Below are 17,567 nucleotides of genomic sequence, written 5' to 3'. Positions count from 1 at the left end.
TTTAACAATGTCATTATGTCATGTAATTTATTTGACATGGCTTTTACTGTAAGTTGATTTGATTTGATTATAGCATTATTGTTTGTATGGACCCCAGGTCACTTTATACTGGAAAAGATGGGCCATGAATTGAGAAAGGTAAAGAATCCCTGCTACCGAGGATAATTTCCATTACAAAAGGAAAACCTATCCGTTTTATTTGAGCATACATTTAGATTAACTTTGTTTAGTCCAAATGAATTAGTTTACAGAAATAATATAGAAACAAATAGGTAAGATAAAGTTCATTTTAAGCAAGTGTAGTGAACAAGAATAACTGATCAAACTTCACTGACATGGCCTTTATTAGCTGTGGGTCTGAGTGAGAACAATTAACAAAAGCCAGATGTATTATTTATGGAATCATTATAAGCAATTTCTGACAATGTATTATTATATAATACATTTCTGACAATTAATTATTAAATAATACATTGCCGACAATTTAAAGTGCTATATTCCATAAGGATCAACTTTGATTACAGCTTCAGTCTTTACTCAGATGCTGGAGTAACTGCACAAAATTCCTGCAGAGAAGAAATGAGAAATACATGTAACAATAAAACATCAATAAAACAACAAGTACAAAGAAAAAAAATAGATATTGATTAATTTAAAACTTTTTGATTCTCTTAGAACACAGAAATATTTAATGTGAGTGTTGATTAATTGCTGTCTCACTTTATGATATCAGGCAGTTGGGGGTCTCTATACAGTCCGTTGTGCAAATATCCCAGAGAACCATCAAATGTCACCATCTTGACTCGCTCCTTATTCTGCGTGCTCACCGCAACCTCGTACATCTGGAGAAAACAGAAAGTTTATGCTTCTCTTTAAATATAAATGTAAGGAGTTAAAGCTGTTAACATGTCTTCTATACACCTATTGTAATGAATACCTTTTGAGGGCTCTGAATAGGCACTATGTGATCATCCTCTGAGTGAAGGAAAAGTATCGGGCTTCTTATGTTTTTTAAACTGTAAAAACAGAAACATTGGGAATACCATTGTATTTACCAGTAGTAAACTCCAAGTTAGTAACTCTGACTATATCATCTGGAGAACTGAAAACGGTGTACAACCAGTGTTTTAGCTTCATTTAAACTTACTTTTCTTCACTGGTAAAGGCAAGCTTGTTGTCTGCCCATGGCAATGGGAACAAATATCCAATGCCTGGAAATTTCCAGTAATACTTAAATAGGTAGGAAAAATGAATTAGTTCAAATGTATCTTTAACAAATGCAAATTTAAAGTTATTTAAGTTTTATGTGTTTACCCATGAAAATGGATGTTCTATCTCATGCTGAGGAGCAGCATTAAACGCCCCCTCCAAGATCACACCATCGAGAACTACACCTGGAAAACACCTGTTGTACAAACACCATTTGTTTTTACATTTATTTCTTGGATTTTAGGGCATGGAATACCTACCTTGCTCAATTAGTTTTACTGCAATGTTGGTGGCCACACTGTAAAAACATGTCTTTGTTAATGTGATTTCACTCTGTTTGATGTTTTTTGTGTCAGGTTGGATCTCTTAAAGTAATTGCTTACCCAGTTCCCAGTGAGTGTCCCCAGATGACCACCTGGCAGTTGCCACAGCGTGATTTGACCCAGTTGAACACATAGAGGGCATCAGTGTTCAAACCTGCCTCCGTCGGCTCCCCAGTGGAATCTCCAAACCCTGCCAGTGGCTCTCACGATAAGCTTTTTCTTACCGACATATCTTGCATATACTTTCTTCTGCCACATGATGGCAGTCATTCAGAGGATACACGCTGTGGAGTCTGACCTGAAGTTGAACTGCTGTCATGCAACTGCCTTGCAACTCATCAAGCATCACAGTGCTATCCACTAGTGACCATTACTTATGTGAAATCATTGTGTGAGAGATTTGTGTTTCACTCAATTAGGAAAAAAGTAGCAAGAAGTAAAATCCTTTCTTTAAAAAGGTTATAAATCTTAATTTGCTCCAACCTCTGTAGTCTGGTACCAGCACATGATGACCAAGAGCACTCAATACCTGTTGAAAAAAAACAACAACACATTTTTGTCATCATAACTGCAACTGAGACATTTATATTCAGAGTGGACAGCCAAATATTAGAATGCCGGTGTTGGTGATCACTCACTTTTGCCACTCCCACTCGATGAGGGGCTGCCCTGATTCAGGTAAAACACAAGTGTTGGTGTTTCTCAAGGCAAGAAAGATTAAATCAACTAGCAGTGCGGAAAGTCTCTGTGCTTCTACAGGGGCCAGCAATAATACAAATGCATTATTCATCATACCTAGTGCCTGTGTTCCCATGAAGATATATGAAAACTGGCCTTCCATTGCTTAAAGTGCTCTGGTACCATGCCAAGTCCTTGCCTTGTGCCTCCTTCCACTGACTTTCAGGGATTGTGTGCCTTCAACAGTTAAAACACAGCTGTAAAACCAGCCTATAAACTGGTAATTAGACAACTAAAACTGTTAGCTTGCTAATGTAAAATAGTATTGTTCTTTAAGAGCTCTATTAGGTGAACTTGGCGTTCACTCACCATACGCCGAGGGAGATTCCTTCCTCTGATGTTAAGTACATGTTGATGGTGTGATTAAGGGAGAGCTCAGCAGGTCGGCTGAGGTCAAGAAAGAACGGCAGCCGGACTACAAACAGGAAGAGGAGATATAGGCAACTGTCAGTAAGTAGCCTCAGGGTTAACAGTACCATATAGCAGCAGGTAGAGTTTATTTAACTCACCTCTGTAAGTGTGAGCAAAATGCTGAATGAACTCTGGGAGAACACGCAGGGAGAATGGAACAAAAATGAAGGCAACAATCAGGGCCCATAAGCCTCTTTTCAGCCACCATCTGGACCTAACACCAGACACATTGTGATTACTAACAAAAGCTTGAGACCTGAGGGAGCTAGAAGAATCTGTAGTCATTAAGAGTTCTCTTCAGTCAGAGTAAAAAGAACTGTCTTAGGTAATCACATCCTAAATGAACAGCTTAACGTACAGGTGCAAGTGTGTCACTGCAATCACAGCACTGAGCCAATATACGTATTTACATTTAAAGAAGCGTTGACTGTCATAATGACGGCCCAGTCTTTATCATGTATATTGTTCATATACAGCTCTATTCTTTGATTCAAACACATGACAAACAAAAGCAACAAACCAAAAAAGCAGATCTAATCTTGCCTCTGATCAGTTAAGTAGAGTTACAGCTACACCTTGACTTGGTTGCTTTGATTGAAATAATGCTGTTCCTTCAGTATGAAACTCTTCAAACTATTCACTATTCAGGGGGGTTGTAAAGGCAGACAACTATGCTTGATAAGCACGTCAAATTGTGCACACTGCCATTTTGTTCTGAATCTACTAACTTTGGATCAAAGCACCGGTGCTGATAAACTAAGTAGTTAATGACAATGAAAATTGTTAGCATGCAAGAAAACTAACAACCTAACATCTATTGTCGGTACATTTAGTGTCTCTACTATGACGGCCATGTTTATTTTCTGATGTCAATAGTAGCAGCACATGCTAATGGCTGCATTTTGGGTAAACATTTGGTTTGTGAGAGAATGACTCAGCACGTAGAATAAGTGAGCTCTTAGCTACATTTTCTACAGCAATTGGACACTGAGAAATTTGAAATAATACAGTTTCATTTGCAAGGCTAACAGGTTCACACTTGGGTTAACATTATGTGTACACATTCTAGTGTGTTGTTCCAACTGCACTTTACATTTCAACTTCCTCAGTGTCGGATTGTCCCATTCAACAGCTGACTTTCAGCAAGAGTGGATGTCAATGATGTTTACTGTCACCATGCTGCTTCTGATCGATTCCACTGTCAGTAACATCCATCCATCCATCCATCCATCCATCCTCTACTGTTTGTGCCTCTGCTGTGTCATTGTGTGCGTGTGTTTTGGGTGGAGGGCATACAGTTTGGCAGTCCATTGCAGGGCTACATAGAGACAAAACAACCATCCAGGCTCACATTCACACCTATGGTCAATTTGGAGTGTTTCACTGACATCTGCTGTACAACTGTCCCAAATCTCTTGTCATGTCATAGTCTACAGAGGACCTAAAGCTTACTAGCAAACCAGGTTACTTCTGAAACTAATACAACACATTTGGTTCTGTCTGGGGTTTCACTCTGCATAGGATTCAACTGAGATCACAACACTCATGTATGTCTCATATATGGACTTTGGTCATGACACTAGATCTCTGGACAGAGTTGGGACAGTTTCTCTCCAACTTCTCATTTCTCATCTACTTAACATTAACTAAAGCTGGGGGAGCGGGTTTATGATGACTCATAGGTATAAGGTGCAACAGCAAAGTGAAGGTTGTTTGATGTTTTCGCACATAACTCTGTTGGTGTAAAAGGAATCATCTGTAGGTACATGGGCCAAAACACATAAAAAAGACTCATCTGGCCGTTAGGCAGCATCTGCCATTGACAGAACTATAAAACTTTTGCAGCAGATGTTCATAGTAATGTGCACTCAGGTCCACTGGCATGAACACAACCGTGCACCCACCAGTCACCAGTCTGCGGCTGCAGGATTAATATGGGAACATTAGAGCGAGGAATTGAATAATCTATTAAAGAGGGCAGACAGTCATTGGAGTCAGGTCTGGGGTCCCTGGAGGCAAAAGCAAAGAGGAGGTTGCTCTCACTATTGCCAACTAATGAGTAACACATCCCACCCCCTCCATTAACACTAATCCTACCAGGAGAGCCCTTTTAGTCCAAGACTTATTTCTTCCCACTGCTCAAATGGGAACATAAAGGAGGTTATTTATTCTGGTAACTGTTTGTCTACTTGTCTGTTTAAGATATATTGGAATATTCAATTTAAAATAATTCCAAATCTTCTTTTGATACTTTAAATGTAATATAGATGAGGTTTAAAGTGCACATTAGCCTTTTAATAAATGTACAACCTTTGTGTGATATAGTGTAGCCTTTCATAAAAATTGTACACATGTACTGTTCAGCTTAACTTTGGAATCTGAAGGTGATTCTGACAGCCATGGGCTGCAAAGTTATACACCTTCTGGCTTACGATGCCTTCCACTAACAATTTAGTTCTTTTATTTAGAAGCATAACAAGACACTGTATTTTCATACACGCAAGAACAAAGGTTCAGGGAGCAGCCTGGGAATGACGGAGAAAAAACTATTTTACCTTCTATCCTATCCACTACCTCTAAGAAGAAGCAGAAGAAGAAGGAGCTTATTTTTGCTTATCCACCCAAGGTATTTTGTACACCATGCCTTAAATTTGAGTAAGCCCAGTTTTTAAGATTACACCTGCCCGTTGCCTGTGTATCTGCACAGTATGTTGTCAGGTTTTTGCAGCATAAACAATCAAAATGTTCATATGCATGTGTATTTTTGTTATTTGTGTTGTGACATTGTTTTGCAAAGACATTACAAGGTACTGGTCTAAAATGATGAAGTCATTTTAGATGAGAGTAAATGTTGCTGCTGGTTTATTACACTGGAATTGTTTAGAAAGCACTGGATGTTTTGTATATAGAAACAACACATTTTTACAACCCACTGGTTAAAAAAGTTTGTGTAAGTAATAAAGAATCAGGGAGCTTTATAGGAAAGTTTAATGTTATGGTTAATATTACATCTTAGTCAAGTCTAAGGTTCTTTGTTTATACCATCATGCCTTCACAAGTAACTGATCAAACCTTGAACTAAAGAATCATCTATTCAAAAGTTTATGTTTGTGTCCTGGTCAGATAAAAGAAGAGATGTGAGAATGACCTTTCCCTTTTTGTTTTTTTCTGTTTGTAAAGTACAGTGTAAACTTCCAAAATACTGAAAATTTAAAAGAAATACAGAACCCCCCCACACCCCCCCAAAAAAACAAAAACACAGCAACTCACAGTTAATTTATACGTCAATTACTGCAAACAATTCACCAAATGGCTTCTAAATTTGTCAGTACAATAATTAAGTTTTGAATAGACAACAGAATATTAGAAAATTTTAACATATATAGTGAACTATAGTTTTAACACTTATAAAGATTTAACAATCTAATTCAGATTGTTTTTCATTTGCAAAACACTGATGTAAATCTATAAAACTCACATGCAACATAGTGACAACTTACTATTTAAATAATGGAAACACGAAATATTAAAACTATTACACTTGCAATAGTTCGGAATTGGGACCTGTTTTTCTTTTTTGTGATAATCGGATGTGTTTTTGCAAATTCCCTCTAAAGCGACGATTCCTGCAGTTTTCGACGTTGACATTGCAAAACAGATCGGAGAGATAAGGTATTGAACTTTAATCATGTTTGTTTCTAACCAGGTTCCTCGTCACAACAAAGCAGTGTTTGGTTCAGTTTAACCAACTAACTCACGCTGATCCTTTCTCCTGCTGCTGAACTCTCCTCCTCTGAGCTGCTTCTACCCCGGAAGACGTTGAGTCACTATGTTTGACGATCCTCCTCTTCATGGCGCACTTATTATAGTTTTAAAAAGCAGCTTAAAGACACGGTGGTAGCTTCAGAATAAATTCCACACTCACAGTTCCACAGCCACAAACATGAGTTTCTGACCAAAGTACAGTTGCATAAACGGAAAAGGAGGTTCTACACTTTTTTAAGGAAGCGCCCCTTTGGATGACTTTGTTATTGAGTGCTACGAACGAATGTATTTGAAGCAAAACAATTATAAAACAAAATACCCGCATTTCTTTAAAGGTTAGCAAAGATGGAGTAGAGGAAAGAGTAGGGTAAACTAAAATATGCAAAAAATAAAATTAAATATTGATTTGAAATATATTTTCGGTCAAAAGTGCCTGAAAATTAAGCAAAAATGTAAAAAGGTGTATTCGCTGAAATAAAAACTAAAAGTCTTTCAACATATATTGCAAAATAGCTTAAAGTTGGAGGAGTTTTTATGAAATGGAACTGGTAAGGACCAGTTAAAATGTTCCATAAGACTGTAAAGAGGTAGAAAAAAGCAAGGCAATTCACAAAAACAAAAGGATGCAGCATAATGTAACTCTAATATATTGTGAGTGCAAGAGGACATAGATACTGTAAAGCATATAAAAGACCCACCTCCAGACATTTGCCTTTTCGGAAATTTACTGGAAGTTTGAATGAACAGCCCTGACCTTTAGCATTATTGCATTGGATCTAAAGTTGTACACAGTTTATCTTCATATCACTCTCATAACCCCGGCTCTCTGTGTTTTAATGTCTCAGTGGGGCATACACAAGCCCGTAATGAAACACTGAAACAAGGGCTAAAAAGAGAACTATTTTAATAAATGACCTAACTCAACTAATTCCCTCTTCTTTTGATATATTCATGTGCACTTCTTGTGTTCTACAGATACTGATGCCAGCTGTAGTGGAGTATTACACAGATAACTAATGGCTTAAAACCTAAAACAGACAAAAAAGAAAAAAAAAATGACCGTAGCTGCTAAAACCTCAGGAGTAATTCTTTGTTAGAGGAAACCTCAAAGAAAATAAGGCTACTGGTCACACTGGTCTACTTTAAAAAAGATTTTCTGCAAATTATATTCTTCTGTTGTCTGCAGAAGAGGAACTACAACAGCTACATTGCGAAGTGAGACATGAGTAAACAGGGACCGACAATATCTTAAAACTAAGACAAGCATGGTCACAAAAAAGTACTGTTAACTTTGTATATTTATTATTATTCTTATAATGCCAAACAGTGGCAAAAAGGGAAATGATCTAAAATCAATCAGCCTTTGTAAATACCTGCAAAAAAGAAAATAATTTAACAACTCCAGCAGTAGAATATAATAATAAAGCAACATTATGAATTTATATTTTATTTCTTGGGATACAAATTATTTTCTATTTCTAAAACCAGGTTTGATGAAAGATCTGTAATACAGTTGAATGCTTATTTAATGTACGTTATAAATATTATGCGTTGCATTTAAAGGTAAAGATTTAAATCCTACATAAACATCTGCAGAAACCACTATTGTCAAAGGTCTACAAACTGCTGTACAGCGTGAGCACCAGCAGGAGGTACAAATGAGTTACATGCTGAAGAAAGACTCAGGGTGAATCAGGAGGGGGCTGTTGAGTGTGAAAATGACATGAATCCGATGCAGGGACTTCAAATGTCACAGTCGTTTGATTTTCATTGGTACCGTTGAAAATCAAACGTCTGTGCCAACGTCACTACCTGTTACAATGGGACTATTAAAAATACTTTATCTTTGGCATGCCTTTAAAATGCGTATAAACCGTATGGTGCATTATACCACAGCTCGTACAATAGTTATATCAAGATTAATTAGCCAGACATTAACAGATAAATTGAGCACATATATTTAATGTACACAAATAATTCCCTGAGCATATCATTCCAGCTAATTGCTTCTACATTAAAATATTACCCATTCTGTCCTGGCACTGACAGTATGTCCATTTCAGTTCCACTTGGAGCACACATACAGCAGAGTGTCTGTTTTTCCAATGGGTGGGTGGGGGGGGCGAGCGGGGAGAAGGGCGGGCCTGTTTCAAATTCTGCCAGCAGCACTAACAGCAGTGTTGTGTTTGGAATAAATAGCAAGATAAACTTTCATGAGCGAAAGCATTGCGGGACTACGGGGAGGTTAACATGAACAGAAATTAAAACATCGAGCCTGACTTGTTTTGACAAATGGCAGCAGCAACTTATTCATGGAATTAATATTTTACACATTTGTTGCTGCACACATTTTAAGATGATCATAATGAGAGGTGAGAGAAAAAACCCTAAAAATCTCATTACATTTCCCATCAAAACAGACTGGGATAGAATAAAATCGTCAATGCTCTGGTATGAAAAGGACACTTCAGAGAACAAAAGCCACCACGGAGAGAGAACAGAAGAGAATTTATAAAAAAAAAAAAAAAAATTTAAAAAAGAAAACTTCTCACACAGTCTGACAGGTGATCCTTTGGATGTGCTGTACAGAAATGATGGGTAAGGACCTGGGATGTCACAAAAGTGGATAAAAGAAGATGTTGCAGATGATCATTTCAAGGACTCTGTAGCACTGGCTGTATAAAGGAGCCAACTGAAAGGACACAGGCAGCAGGGGGACAATTTGGTAGCTGCTGGGTCAGGTACACACCAAAAGTCACCTAGAAATGTAGAAACACCAGACAAAGGCAAAGAGATTTTTTTTTCACATACGCATAATCTGTGCCCACACACACCCACACACACAGCACAAAGATGCTAACATCAAGGTGCAACCCATTGTTTTTGACTGACCTTCCCATGGCGGTACGCAGACAGAGACATTAGAGGCTCTTTTGTTTTGGTCCCACTTTCCTGATCTATTCCAACCATCTGGCACCTTCCACATTGACCTGTAACCTTAAGGAAAATCACAGTGGGAACATGTTTAATTCAGAAATATACTCTTTGGCTGCACGAAAAGAGGTTTCAACATTTATCTCAAAATGTCAGCTCACCATGAATCGGATGTTGCCAATAATCAAGTGTGACCAATTATCTTCTTCAAATGGTTCTACACCACTGATGACTAAATTGGCTCGGAAGCGGCTAATGACATTCTGTGTGTCAAGGAGCGGATCACTCTGAAAATGTCCATGTCTGAAGATAGGGGATGTGAAAATTACATGTTAGTGCGCCGCCCTACGTTACAAACCCGCTGTAACATAGATGCAACTGCGTCAACGGATCCTGGTGTTTTTCACTGAAGCCCTGCATGCTCTCAGTACCATATTCTGTGCCCAAACCTGCTGCTCATCTGTATCTGAATGAGCTCCACGCTGGCGCGGTTGATCATGAGATACTGAGCTTCATTCACCAGGGAGAGAAATGTGGAGGTGGCATCTGGAAAGCAAAACTTTATATTACAGGAGTCATCTGTTTAGAGAAAAACACTTTCATCTCTGGTTAAAACAGCACATCAATAATGACTCACTCTGGAGGTTTCACACTTCTATAATGCATAACTACTGTATATAGGTGATACATACGATACACATGTGTATAACGCACATACATATCTAAACATAAACACACATATGGATAAATACAATACATGTATACTACTGTGTGCTAAATTGTTTGTTTTTAACCTCTTAACCTTTATATACATATTTGTAGAATAGGAATGTTCATAAGGGGATACATATACCGTTAAGTGGATGAGATAAAAAACCATATATGTCACTATTCAAAGCAGCAGACAGAGTGAAGAAGTGAAGACCAGGCTGTAGACTGGTTGGAATAGATGGACTACAAAAGATAGCATTGTTGGATAGGTTTCTCAGCCTGTAGTGAGACATGCTACGATGTATTGTTTACGAGAGTGTGTATATTTATTGTTTAATGTGTATCTTGGCACAGTTGATCTGCTTAAGCTGATTAGTAAACCACATGACAAAGATAAATGAAGAAACCTGAGACATTTTGAAAATAATTACGTCGGTTCTTTTTGTTGATCTAAGAATCCCATGCCTACAATGCAACAAATGTGTCATACATAGTCAGAGGAAGCACTTTTCAAGTCAGCACCAAGGTTCACTTTGGAAATTCTTTGTGATCTTTCCCATCTAATGTTGGCCGTGCCGTGAACAAACAGCCAATGTATGAACACATCGTCTAAGACAGGAGGCTGACCTGAGAGGCGCAGTGGTGAAGTTGGTCAGATTGACTAGAGGACAGATTAGAGTAAGACAGTCTGATGGAGAAGTTAGACACGCAAGCTGTTGTTAAGCTGTTCTGAACATGTACACAACATGGATGTATCAGAGGAGGAGTTGGTCAGATTTAGAGGAGAACGTGAGTAGGATTAGTGTGAAAGTAGAGGAGACTCCATAAAGACGGTATTTTAAAACAACAAAACTTTGCTGTCTCATAAGTTGCTCAACAACGCTGGCATCACAGGTGATCTTGTGATCCTGTAATTCTAGTTAGTACAGTTTATCTAAACCCTGTATTTAACAATATTAGTCATATCTAATCCATTTCTGAATTCTCCTTTTTTTTCACATGATAAATGTTTGCCTTGAACGTAGCTGCTTAAAAAAACAAATAAAGAGACACTTCTCAAAACCTACTAATCAGCAGGAGGAAATGTAAGGTCACAACTACAAGTACTTGCAACGTGGTCTCGCATTACCCTATCAGATAAATGAAGAATACAATTAAAAAGGCCATTCAGAGAAGGTAAAACACTGGGATGCACTTTACCTCCACTAGGCCTGTTTTTCATGTCTCGGGTATAATTGGGATTTTGTTTTATCAAGCGGCATGGCTGTCCCAGGAAGTCTGAAAGCCACGAAGCAGCCTCATCCCCACAGTCAAGAGTCTCCACCCTAAAGAAGAAGAAGACGGATGACTTGATCTTTAGTAGGCCCTTGGGGAAATCAAGCTAATTCTGCTTACTCTTAGTCATGACATCTAATCCAAGAGTGGAAAAATGTGTCTTAAAAATAAGTGTCTTATCATGTAATTTGTGTTTGAGTGACCAACATCATATGACTTTCACTTGTTACTGTCAGAAGCATTTATTAATGCATCTGATAATAGAGAGTAAGACAAAAAGTTCTAAAAAACAAACTCACTTCACTACATAATCTTCTACTGTCTTAGAAATGTTAGACTCACTCTCGTATTGTGAAGTAGTATTTCCTGCGGCTGAAACATTTAGATATTTAACATTCCTGGCTCACCTGTCACCACAAACTTTGCTCTGACACAGTCGATAGCTTGCGTTGACGTTGTTTTCCAGGGGAACAGAAATGGTATCCATCCCTGCAGTGTAATAAAAAAGGGAATAAATGAAACAAATAAAGACAACATTTACTTATTCACCTGCAGGTTAAATGTGTTGTTTCTCTGTGACATGTTTATTTTCAGTGAGCCTCTGACAGACTGTCTGACCTGATGCCTGCAGGAGCAATTTGTTTGAGTGCAGATGCACTTGTGGGCGAATTAAGCATAAACGTGTTTCTCTCTTCTGACTCAGGCACACGCCGTTTCTGTTTACCACCATCCAGCCTCTGTCGTAAAGTAAACCCTGCTCCCCCAATGGCCAGTCCTGCACCTGCACAAGGAACAGTAAAAATATGGACATGTACACATCACAGTTCAGTTGACCAACAGATATAGCTCAATGGGGCCTTCTGATTGGACCGCCATCAACTGCCATCGTAAGGATGTACAGGACCACTCCACTGGGTATGTCCCACAGAGTGAAAACAATGGCTGTTTCAAAATAATATGTCTGTTGTTAAGGCTGCACTTGGGAAGTGATTAAAAAGCTGTTGGTTTTAATATAAACTCTGTTTAAACAGGTCTATGGAAAAGATGGATGTTTCTCCCGTTTCTAGCTGCTACTTATTTTTTAAAATTTCTTCAACAAAGTCAGATCACATTTTTAATAAAACATATACAGTACTGGATGGTAAACATCTTCAAAGTTGTGTCCAAAAGACAAATGATGATTATGCTGCTTCCAAGTCGAAGCTGTAAGATTTTGGTGGCTTCAATCTATCTTTCACCAACAACTCAGAATCCTCAAAGCCATTGCACACACACATATCACCTGATTAAAGCAACTAATACGAAGGAAACCTGCTAAAAACAGCGAAAGCTTTCAAAGCCTAAAGGACCAACCGATAAACCCATGTGACCACTTTAACAAGGTTACATCTTTATAATAACCCATTCGTAATAGCCCTGCAATTATAATATCTAGTGTGATTGGTCTCTATATATGATCCTATGATGGACAGATGAACTGCCCAGGGTGCATATCGCCCCCGCCTGATGACTGCTGGGGTTGGCTCAAGCTCTGGCTACAACCTTGAAAAGGATTGAAGTTTAGACGATAAATAAATGAATTATTTCAGTTAAGCTGACTTGTTTACGTGTGTTTTTAAAGTCTAGTTATAGTCAGACAAACAGAATACATTAACTGTCTTTAATATTACATAAATACCTGGGGGGAAAAAACAATGTTTATTTGTGTGTAATCATAAATGGATAGGACTGTGTTGTGCACAAACCTCGTAAGCGCCACATGATTTTATTGGATATATGTAGATGTTAGTAAGAGTACGAGACTCCTCATGGAATTCTGGATCGCTGTTTCCAAATTCTTCCAGTGACACGTCTGTGGATTTCTCCTTGTCTTCCTTGAACGACTCTTCAACTGTGATTTGAAATCTGGGATGGAAATATTCACTTGTAGCTGACCAGGTTGTTTTCAATTTTTCTAGTCTCACTTCATCCACTTTGACTGGTTTTTCTGCAAAAACCTCCGAAACAAACTTCAGGAACTTTTGACAGTCCTCAAACGTCGACATGTATCCAAAGGAGATGCGGACAGACCCGGTTGGGCGTCCTGCCACCAGGTCGATGTTGTCTCCACACACGTGGCCGGCCTGTGGGAAAAGAGATGTTTCAATGTTTTATTTCACTGACCCCAAACCAAAGAGACTTTTGACATGTCTCTCATCCCTAAGAGTGGTCTCACCTGCAGGTTTCTCTTCATCTGTTGACTGGTGATTTGGAGGTAGAACTGACAGGCTCCAGTGTTGCAGAAGCAGCCAGTGCGAACGTGAATATTGTACAAACTTGCCATTCTGTCCACCTGAACACAAGAGAGAGGAGTTTGATTATTCCTGCACGTCCTATGCATAAACATGAGGTAATGTGACTACTGTGAGAAAGAAAAAGCTCATGTGTCACAATGTACATGGGAATAACCAATTATTTGTCCATGAGAATCCATAAGGTTAAAGTTGAGGATCGCTCCCTGTGTGCTTGGACTCTCAAACTGGCCTTCAGTGTATATCTGAGCCACCGGTTGCTCGTTGCCATGGCAAAGACTTGACAGCAGCATGTAAGTGTAGCGTGCCAAGGCGAAGGTGTGCTGCTGGATGTTAAGCATGCCCCCTGAGAGAAAGGAATACAAATCAGGTGTCATGATTATGTTACGATAAACAAGCTCATCATACCTAACAGATTTGTACCTTTAATTAGTCCTAACAAACGCTACCTGTTATTCTGTAAAGAGCATCAAAACTGTGATTTAGTGCAATAATGTCCAAGAAAGGGACGGTCCCATCTTCAAATCTGTATTAAACAGAAACAACACAATACATTTTATGTTGCGTATGCGGGAGGTGGGAAGCAGCTGCGAGCTCTTAGGATATCTTGGATTTGGCAGGCTTGTGCTGTACTGTACTTTACCTGTCAGAGATGTTTGTAGCATACACATAATAATCTTCTCCAGAAAGGTAAGCTGCTGCTGTGCCTCCACCAAAATATGTCTTTTTTAGTATTCCTGCCACACTGTTACGGACCAGAAGGGCCCCCAGTCCTGTAGGGAAGCCAAATATCTTGTAGAAGGAGATGGGAATAAAGTCTGCAGGACACTCCTGTAGGTTTAGCGGGGAGCTGCTGACATGAGAGGCAGCATCAAGGAGCACATACCAGTGGCCTTCATGGTCAGACGCTGGATAAAGTTGTCTTGCCTGGATGCCTTTTACAAAGCTGAGGGGATATTTCCTCCCGCAGAAGTTGCTCTGCGCTGGGTAGCAGAACAGGTGCGGTGTTGAGCAAACAGCATCGTCACACTGACGCTCACACTTTGCTCCACTCCGTACCTCCTTCAGGGAGACAGGGAGGCAAACTACCCCCCGGCCAGAAGTCACTCCTCTTATGCCAACCACAGAGGTGTGACTGTCGGTGAGGTAGCTGAAGTAACTCCCCGCTTCACTCTCGGTCTGCGGCCTCCAGGGAAAGCTCTCTGCAACTAATTTCAGGGCGGCTGTACAACCTGAAGTGAAAATCACAGAGTACTCCTCTGGGCTGGCATTGAAATGCTGCAATACTCTGTAAGAAAATGATCTGTGGTTAACCCATCTGAACCTGGTACTAAAAGGTCTGACACACGCCTGTTACTGGTGTGTTGACTTCACCTGTATCTGACCGTTTCCACAGTGTCATGTGTCAACCTGCTGCTGGTGTGATAGCTGTGAGGATTTCCTATAAGAAAAAAAAATCACTTAACATGGACAAACAGTAAACAATATGCATACAGTTTGTTCTTATGTTATACTTGAGAAAATGAATTTCATTTGTTAGACAGAAAAACTTGGGACACAAACAAAGTAAATCTGAAATCTTCATACATGTAGAATTTGTTTTTAAATTTAGCAAGGCAACATATAACAAGTCTGTGTATAAACATCAGGTACAAAAGGAGAAAAGACCATCGGCTTTTTTCTTTGACAATAAGAACGTCTTGTACTGTAGCTCACCACTTGGGGCTGAACAGCTTGACAGCATTATCAGTTTAGAGACAATGTATTTAATTTGGAGTTTAGATCTGTCAAAATGTACCGGTAAGATATGTTTACCAGGATTTGCAGTTGTGGATTTAAACCATCACTACCAACTCTCAGATGGAGAGGTAATAATATACTGTAAAATATTAAAATATATATAAAGGCTAAAGGTGGTAGCAGCCGCTGAAGGTGTGTACTCCTCAGGGCATAGACCCAATGGTGTTAATACATTAACAGACCACAGTCAACACAGTCTGCTGTTACATCAAAAATGCTCTTGAGATGGAAGAGGAAACCAAAGATCAGTTTTGTGCTAAAACATAGTGAGGTTTGCAAAACGCAGGATGTTTGAGGTCAGGTGTGTGACATTGGGTTGAATTAAATAATTAAAAAAAACCAAGACATTCTAACAACAAACATCAGTTCTCTCACCATATAGGTTCTTTGAAAGGTCGTTGGCATAGTTCCTGATCACAGACTCTGGGTACAGAGTGGTTGCTGCATGGTCCAGGTAAGTTATTCCTGTTTCATAAAAACAACAACAAACTGCAGTTGTTATTTTGCTCCATTTCTTCCGTGTGTGATAGATGCTGTGGTGCACACAAATTATTGCCACATTTATTGCGGCGGTGCCCTGTACTGACCAACTTGTGCTGTGATATATTTACAGCAGTATGGAATTAACTTTCAGCCAGACTGCATCCTGCTGATATTTGTTTACTGTGACAAAGGCCTTCCGTTCCTATCAAACACAGGCTCACATATCAGCCATGTTTACAGCTAAAATTTAATATTGCTAAACTGGAACTTTCCATTTCCCCCTTGTGGCTAGAGTCAGCTCAGTGAAATGTTTTTATTGCTGAGATGGAGCACATTCACCACTGCAAATGTTATCCACAAGGTTATTTCCAGAAGGTGTGGAACCCATTGTTCTGACATCGCTGTTTTATGATATCTGTTGTAAAGTCTACCCAATATGCAGCACTTTTAAATTCCCCACCATTGTTTCTCTGCTTTCTTTCTTTTGCTGTTTGTTTTGGCTGAGACCTTCCTGTACACATAAACAGCCCATTGTTGCCAGTTGGTTGTTTTGAGTTTTAGATGTTAACCTCAAGTTTTCCTTTTATTTTTCTATGTAATGGCACACAGTCAAACTAAACAATGCATTTTTATGGGCCCCGGAAGTACAACTTTTGTGAAACTATTCTTTCATAGTTTCTTAAAACAAAAATTATCATTAAAAGAAATGGTTTAACAACAGTAATTATTATTATTATTACTATTAATAGTAGTATTACGTTAAGTTTGGTGAGAAAGCTAGAGATAGTGGAGATATTGGTCAAGTAGAAGGAAAGTTAAAGACCACAGAGAAGGTCTGTCGACGGAGTGCAACTCGTTTGCGTTGCCGCGGTGACAAAGTCCAACTTCACACCCAGGAGACAGACAGTCTGCTCTCTTCGTCTCTGTCTCTCCTCCTGCTCAACCCCGTCCATGACTGAACTCAATCATTACCTTTAATCCGCCTGAACTCCTGCTCCATCACGTCCTCCAAGTCTCCACCATAGCCGTAGTCGCGGCACACCTGCTGGAAAGTTTCAAAAGTGCAAAGTTTTAGGAAATCCATCGACCGCGGCTTGGTCTGTGCCAGTCTGCTGCGTCTAAAGTCCAGCTGTTGTTTTTTTCACCTCTGTAATGAATAACTACATAACGGTCAACCTGTCACACGGCCCAGTCTGCTGTGATACAATGCGTTTTATTGTCGTCTGACATGCATCCCCACACACTCACGAGATGAGTAAACCCATGAGTAACCATGACGATTAACTATCGTCATACTTCACGTCTTGAGTACGCGTACTGTAGTTGGAAGTAGTTGCGTTCAAGTGTTTCAAAAAACATTGGACGAAAGACAGTTTCGCGTCATTCAATTAACTCTATTCATTTCTGTGCAAAATTGTTTTATTTTTTGAAAAGCGAAAAATGAGGTCTTTGAATAAGGTGACAATATAAAAACATTTTTAAATACGGCCATGTGAACTAAGATGATTTTTGTAGTGGATACTCTGTAGCTCACTGCAAAACAAACAAACAAAAAAAAAAACCCCAAACAAAAAACAAACAAAAACAAACAAACAAACAACAAAAACAAAAAACAAACAAACAAACA

The 17,567-nt window shown here is 39.1% G+C and overlaps 2 protein-coding genes across 5 annotated transcripts in view; both read right to left on the bottom strand.

The window, feature by feature from the left end:
• Positions 1 to 323: 323 nt before the first annotated feature.
• On the bottom strand, positions 324 to 6,655 carry si:ch211-117n7.7 (Monoacylglycerol lipase ABHD12-like). Its single transcript, XM_008322177.3, has 13 exons — positions 6,440 to 6,655; positions 2,780 to 2,895; positions 2,580 to 2,685; positions 2,328 to 2,447; positions 2,171 to 2,201; positions 2,016 to 2,061; positions 1,593 to 1,722; positions 1,470 to 1,507; positions 1,315 to 1,394; positions 1,148 to 1,230; positions 938 to 1,016; positions 721 to 842; positions 324 to 566 (listed from the first exon to the last, which is right to left on the bottom strand). Exons 1-13 carry the CDS (start codon positions 6,532 to 6,534, stop codon positions 527 to 529), a joined length of 1,086 nt encoding a protein of 361 aa, XP_008320399.1. The 5' UTR covers positions 6,535 to 6,655; the 3' UTR covers positions 324 to 526.
• Positions 6,656 to 7,726: 1,071 nt separating this feature from the next.
• The window catches only part of mocos (molybdenum cofactor sulfurase), a 103,560-nt gene continuing 93,719 nt past the window's right edge, over positions 7,727 to 17,567 (bottom strand). For 3 of the 4 annotated variants that reach the window (XM_025060705.1, XM_008322173.3, XM_025060706.1), the window contains 15 exons: positions 16,913 to 16,985; positions 15,833 to 15,922; positions 15,032 to 15,098; positions 14,301 to 14,945; positions 14,107 to 14,183; positions 13,804 to 14,003; positions 13,582 to 13,698; positions 13,112 to 13,489; positions 11,985 to 12,147; positions 11,774 to 11,855; positions 11,292 to 11,416; positions 9,830 to 9,926; positions 9,542 to 9,683; positions 9,339 to 9,443; positions 7,727 to 9,205 (listed from right to left, as the gene is read on the bottom strand). In XM_025060705.1, coding sequence (XP_024916473.1) covers positions 9,101 to 9,205; positions 9,339 to 9,443; positions 9,542 to 9,683; positions 9,830 to 9,926; positions 11,292 to 11,416; positions 11,774 to 11,855; positions 11,985 to 12,147; positions 13,112 to 13,489; positions 13,582 to 13,698; positions 13,804 to 14,003; positions 14,107 to 14,183; positions 14,301 to 14,945; positions 15,032 to 15,098; positions 15,833 to 15,922; positions 16,913 to 16,940 — 2,421 coding nt within the window. In that variant the 5' untranslated portion in view covers positions 16,941 to 16,985 and the 3' untranslated portion in view covers positions 7,727 to 9,100. Of the gene's footprint in view, positions 9,206 to 9,338; positions 9,444 to 9,541; positions 9,684 to 9,829; positions 9,927 to 11,291; positions 11,417 to 11,773; positions 11,856 to 11,984; positions 12,148 to 13,111; positions 13,490 to 13,581; positions 13,699 to 13,803; positions 14,004 to 14,106; positions 14,184 to 14,300; positions 14,946 to 15,031; positions 15,099 to 15,832; positions 15,923 to 16,912; positions 17,076 to 17,567 lie in introns of those variants that run through there. The other variant, XM_008322172.3, reaches the window with a different exon arrangement.

The sequence above is a fragment of the Cynoglossus semilaevis genome, chromosome 12, assembly GCF_000523025.1.
Source record: "Cynoglossus semilaevis isolate Cse_v1.0 chromosome 12, Cse_v1.0, whole genome shotgun sequence".
In the NCBI taxonomy this organism is placed as follows: domain Eukaryota; kingdom Metazoa; phylum Chordata; class Actinopteri; order Pleuronectiformes; family Cynoglossidae; genus Cynoglossus; species Cynoglossus semilaevis.
The sequence above is the reverse complement of the archived record's forward strand: the minus strand, read 5'-3'. Positions and strand labels throughout refer to the sequence as shown.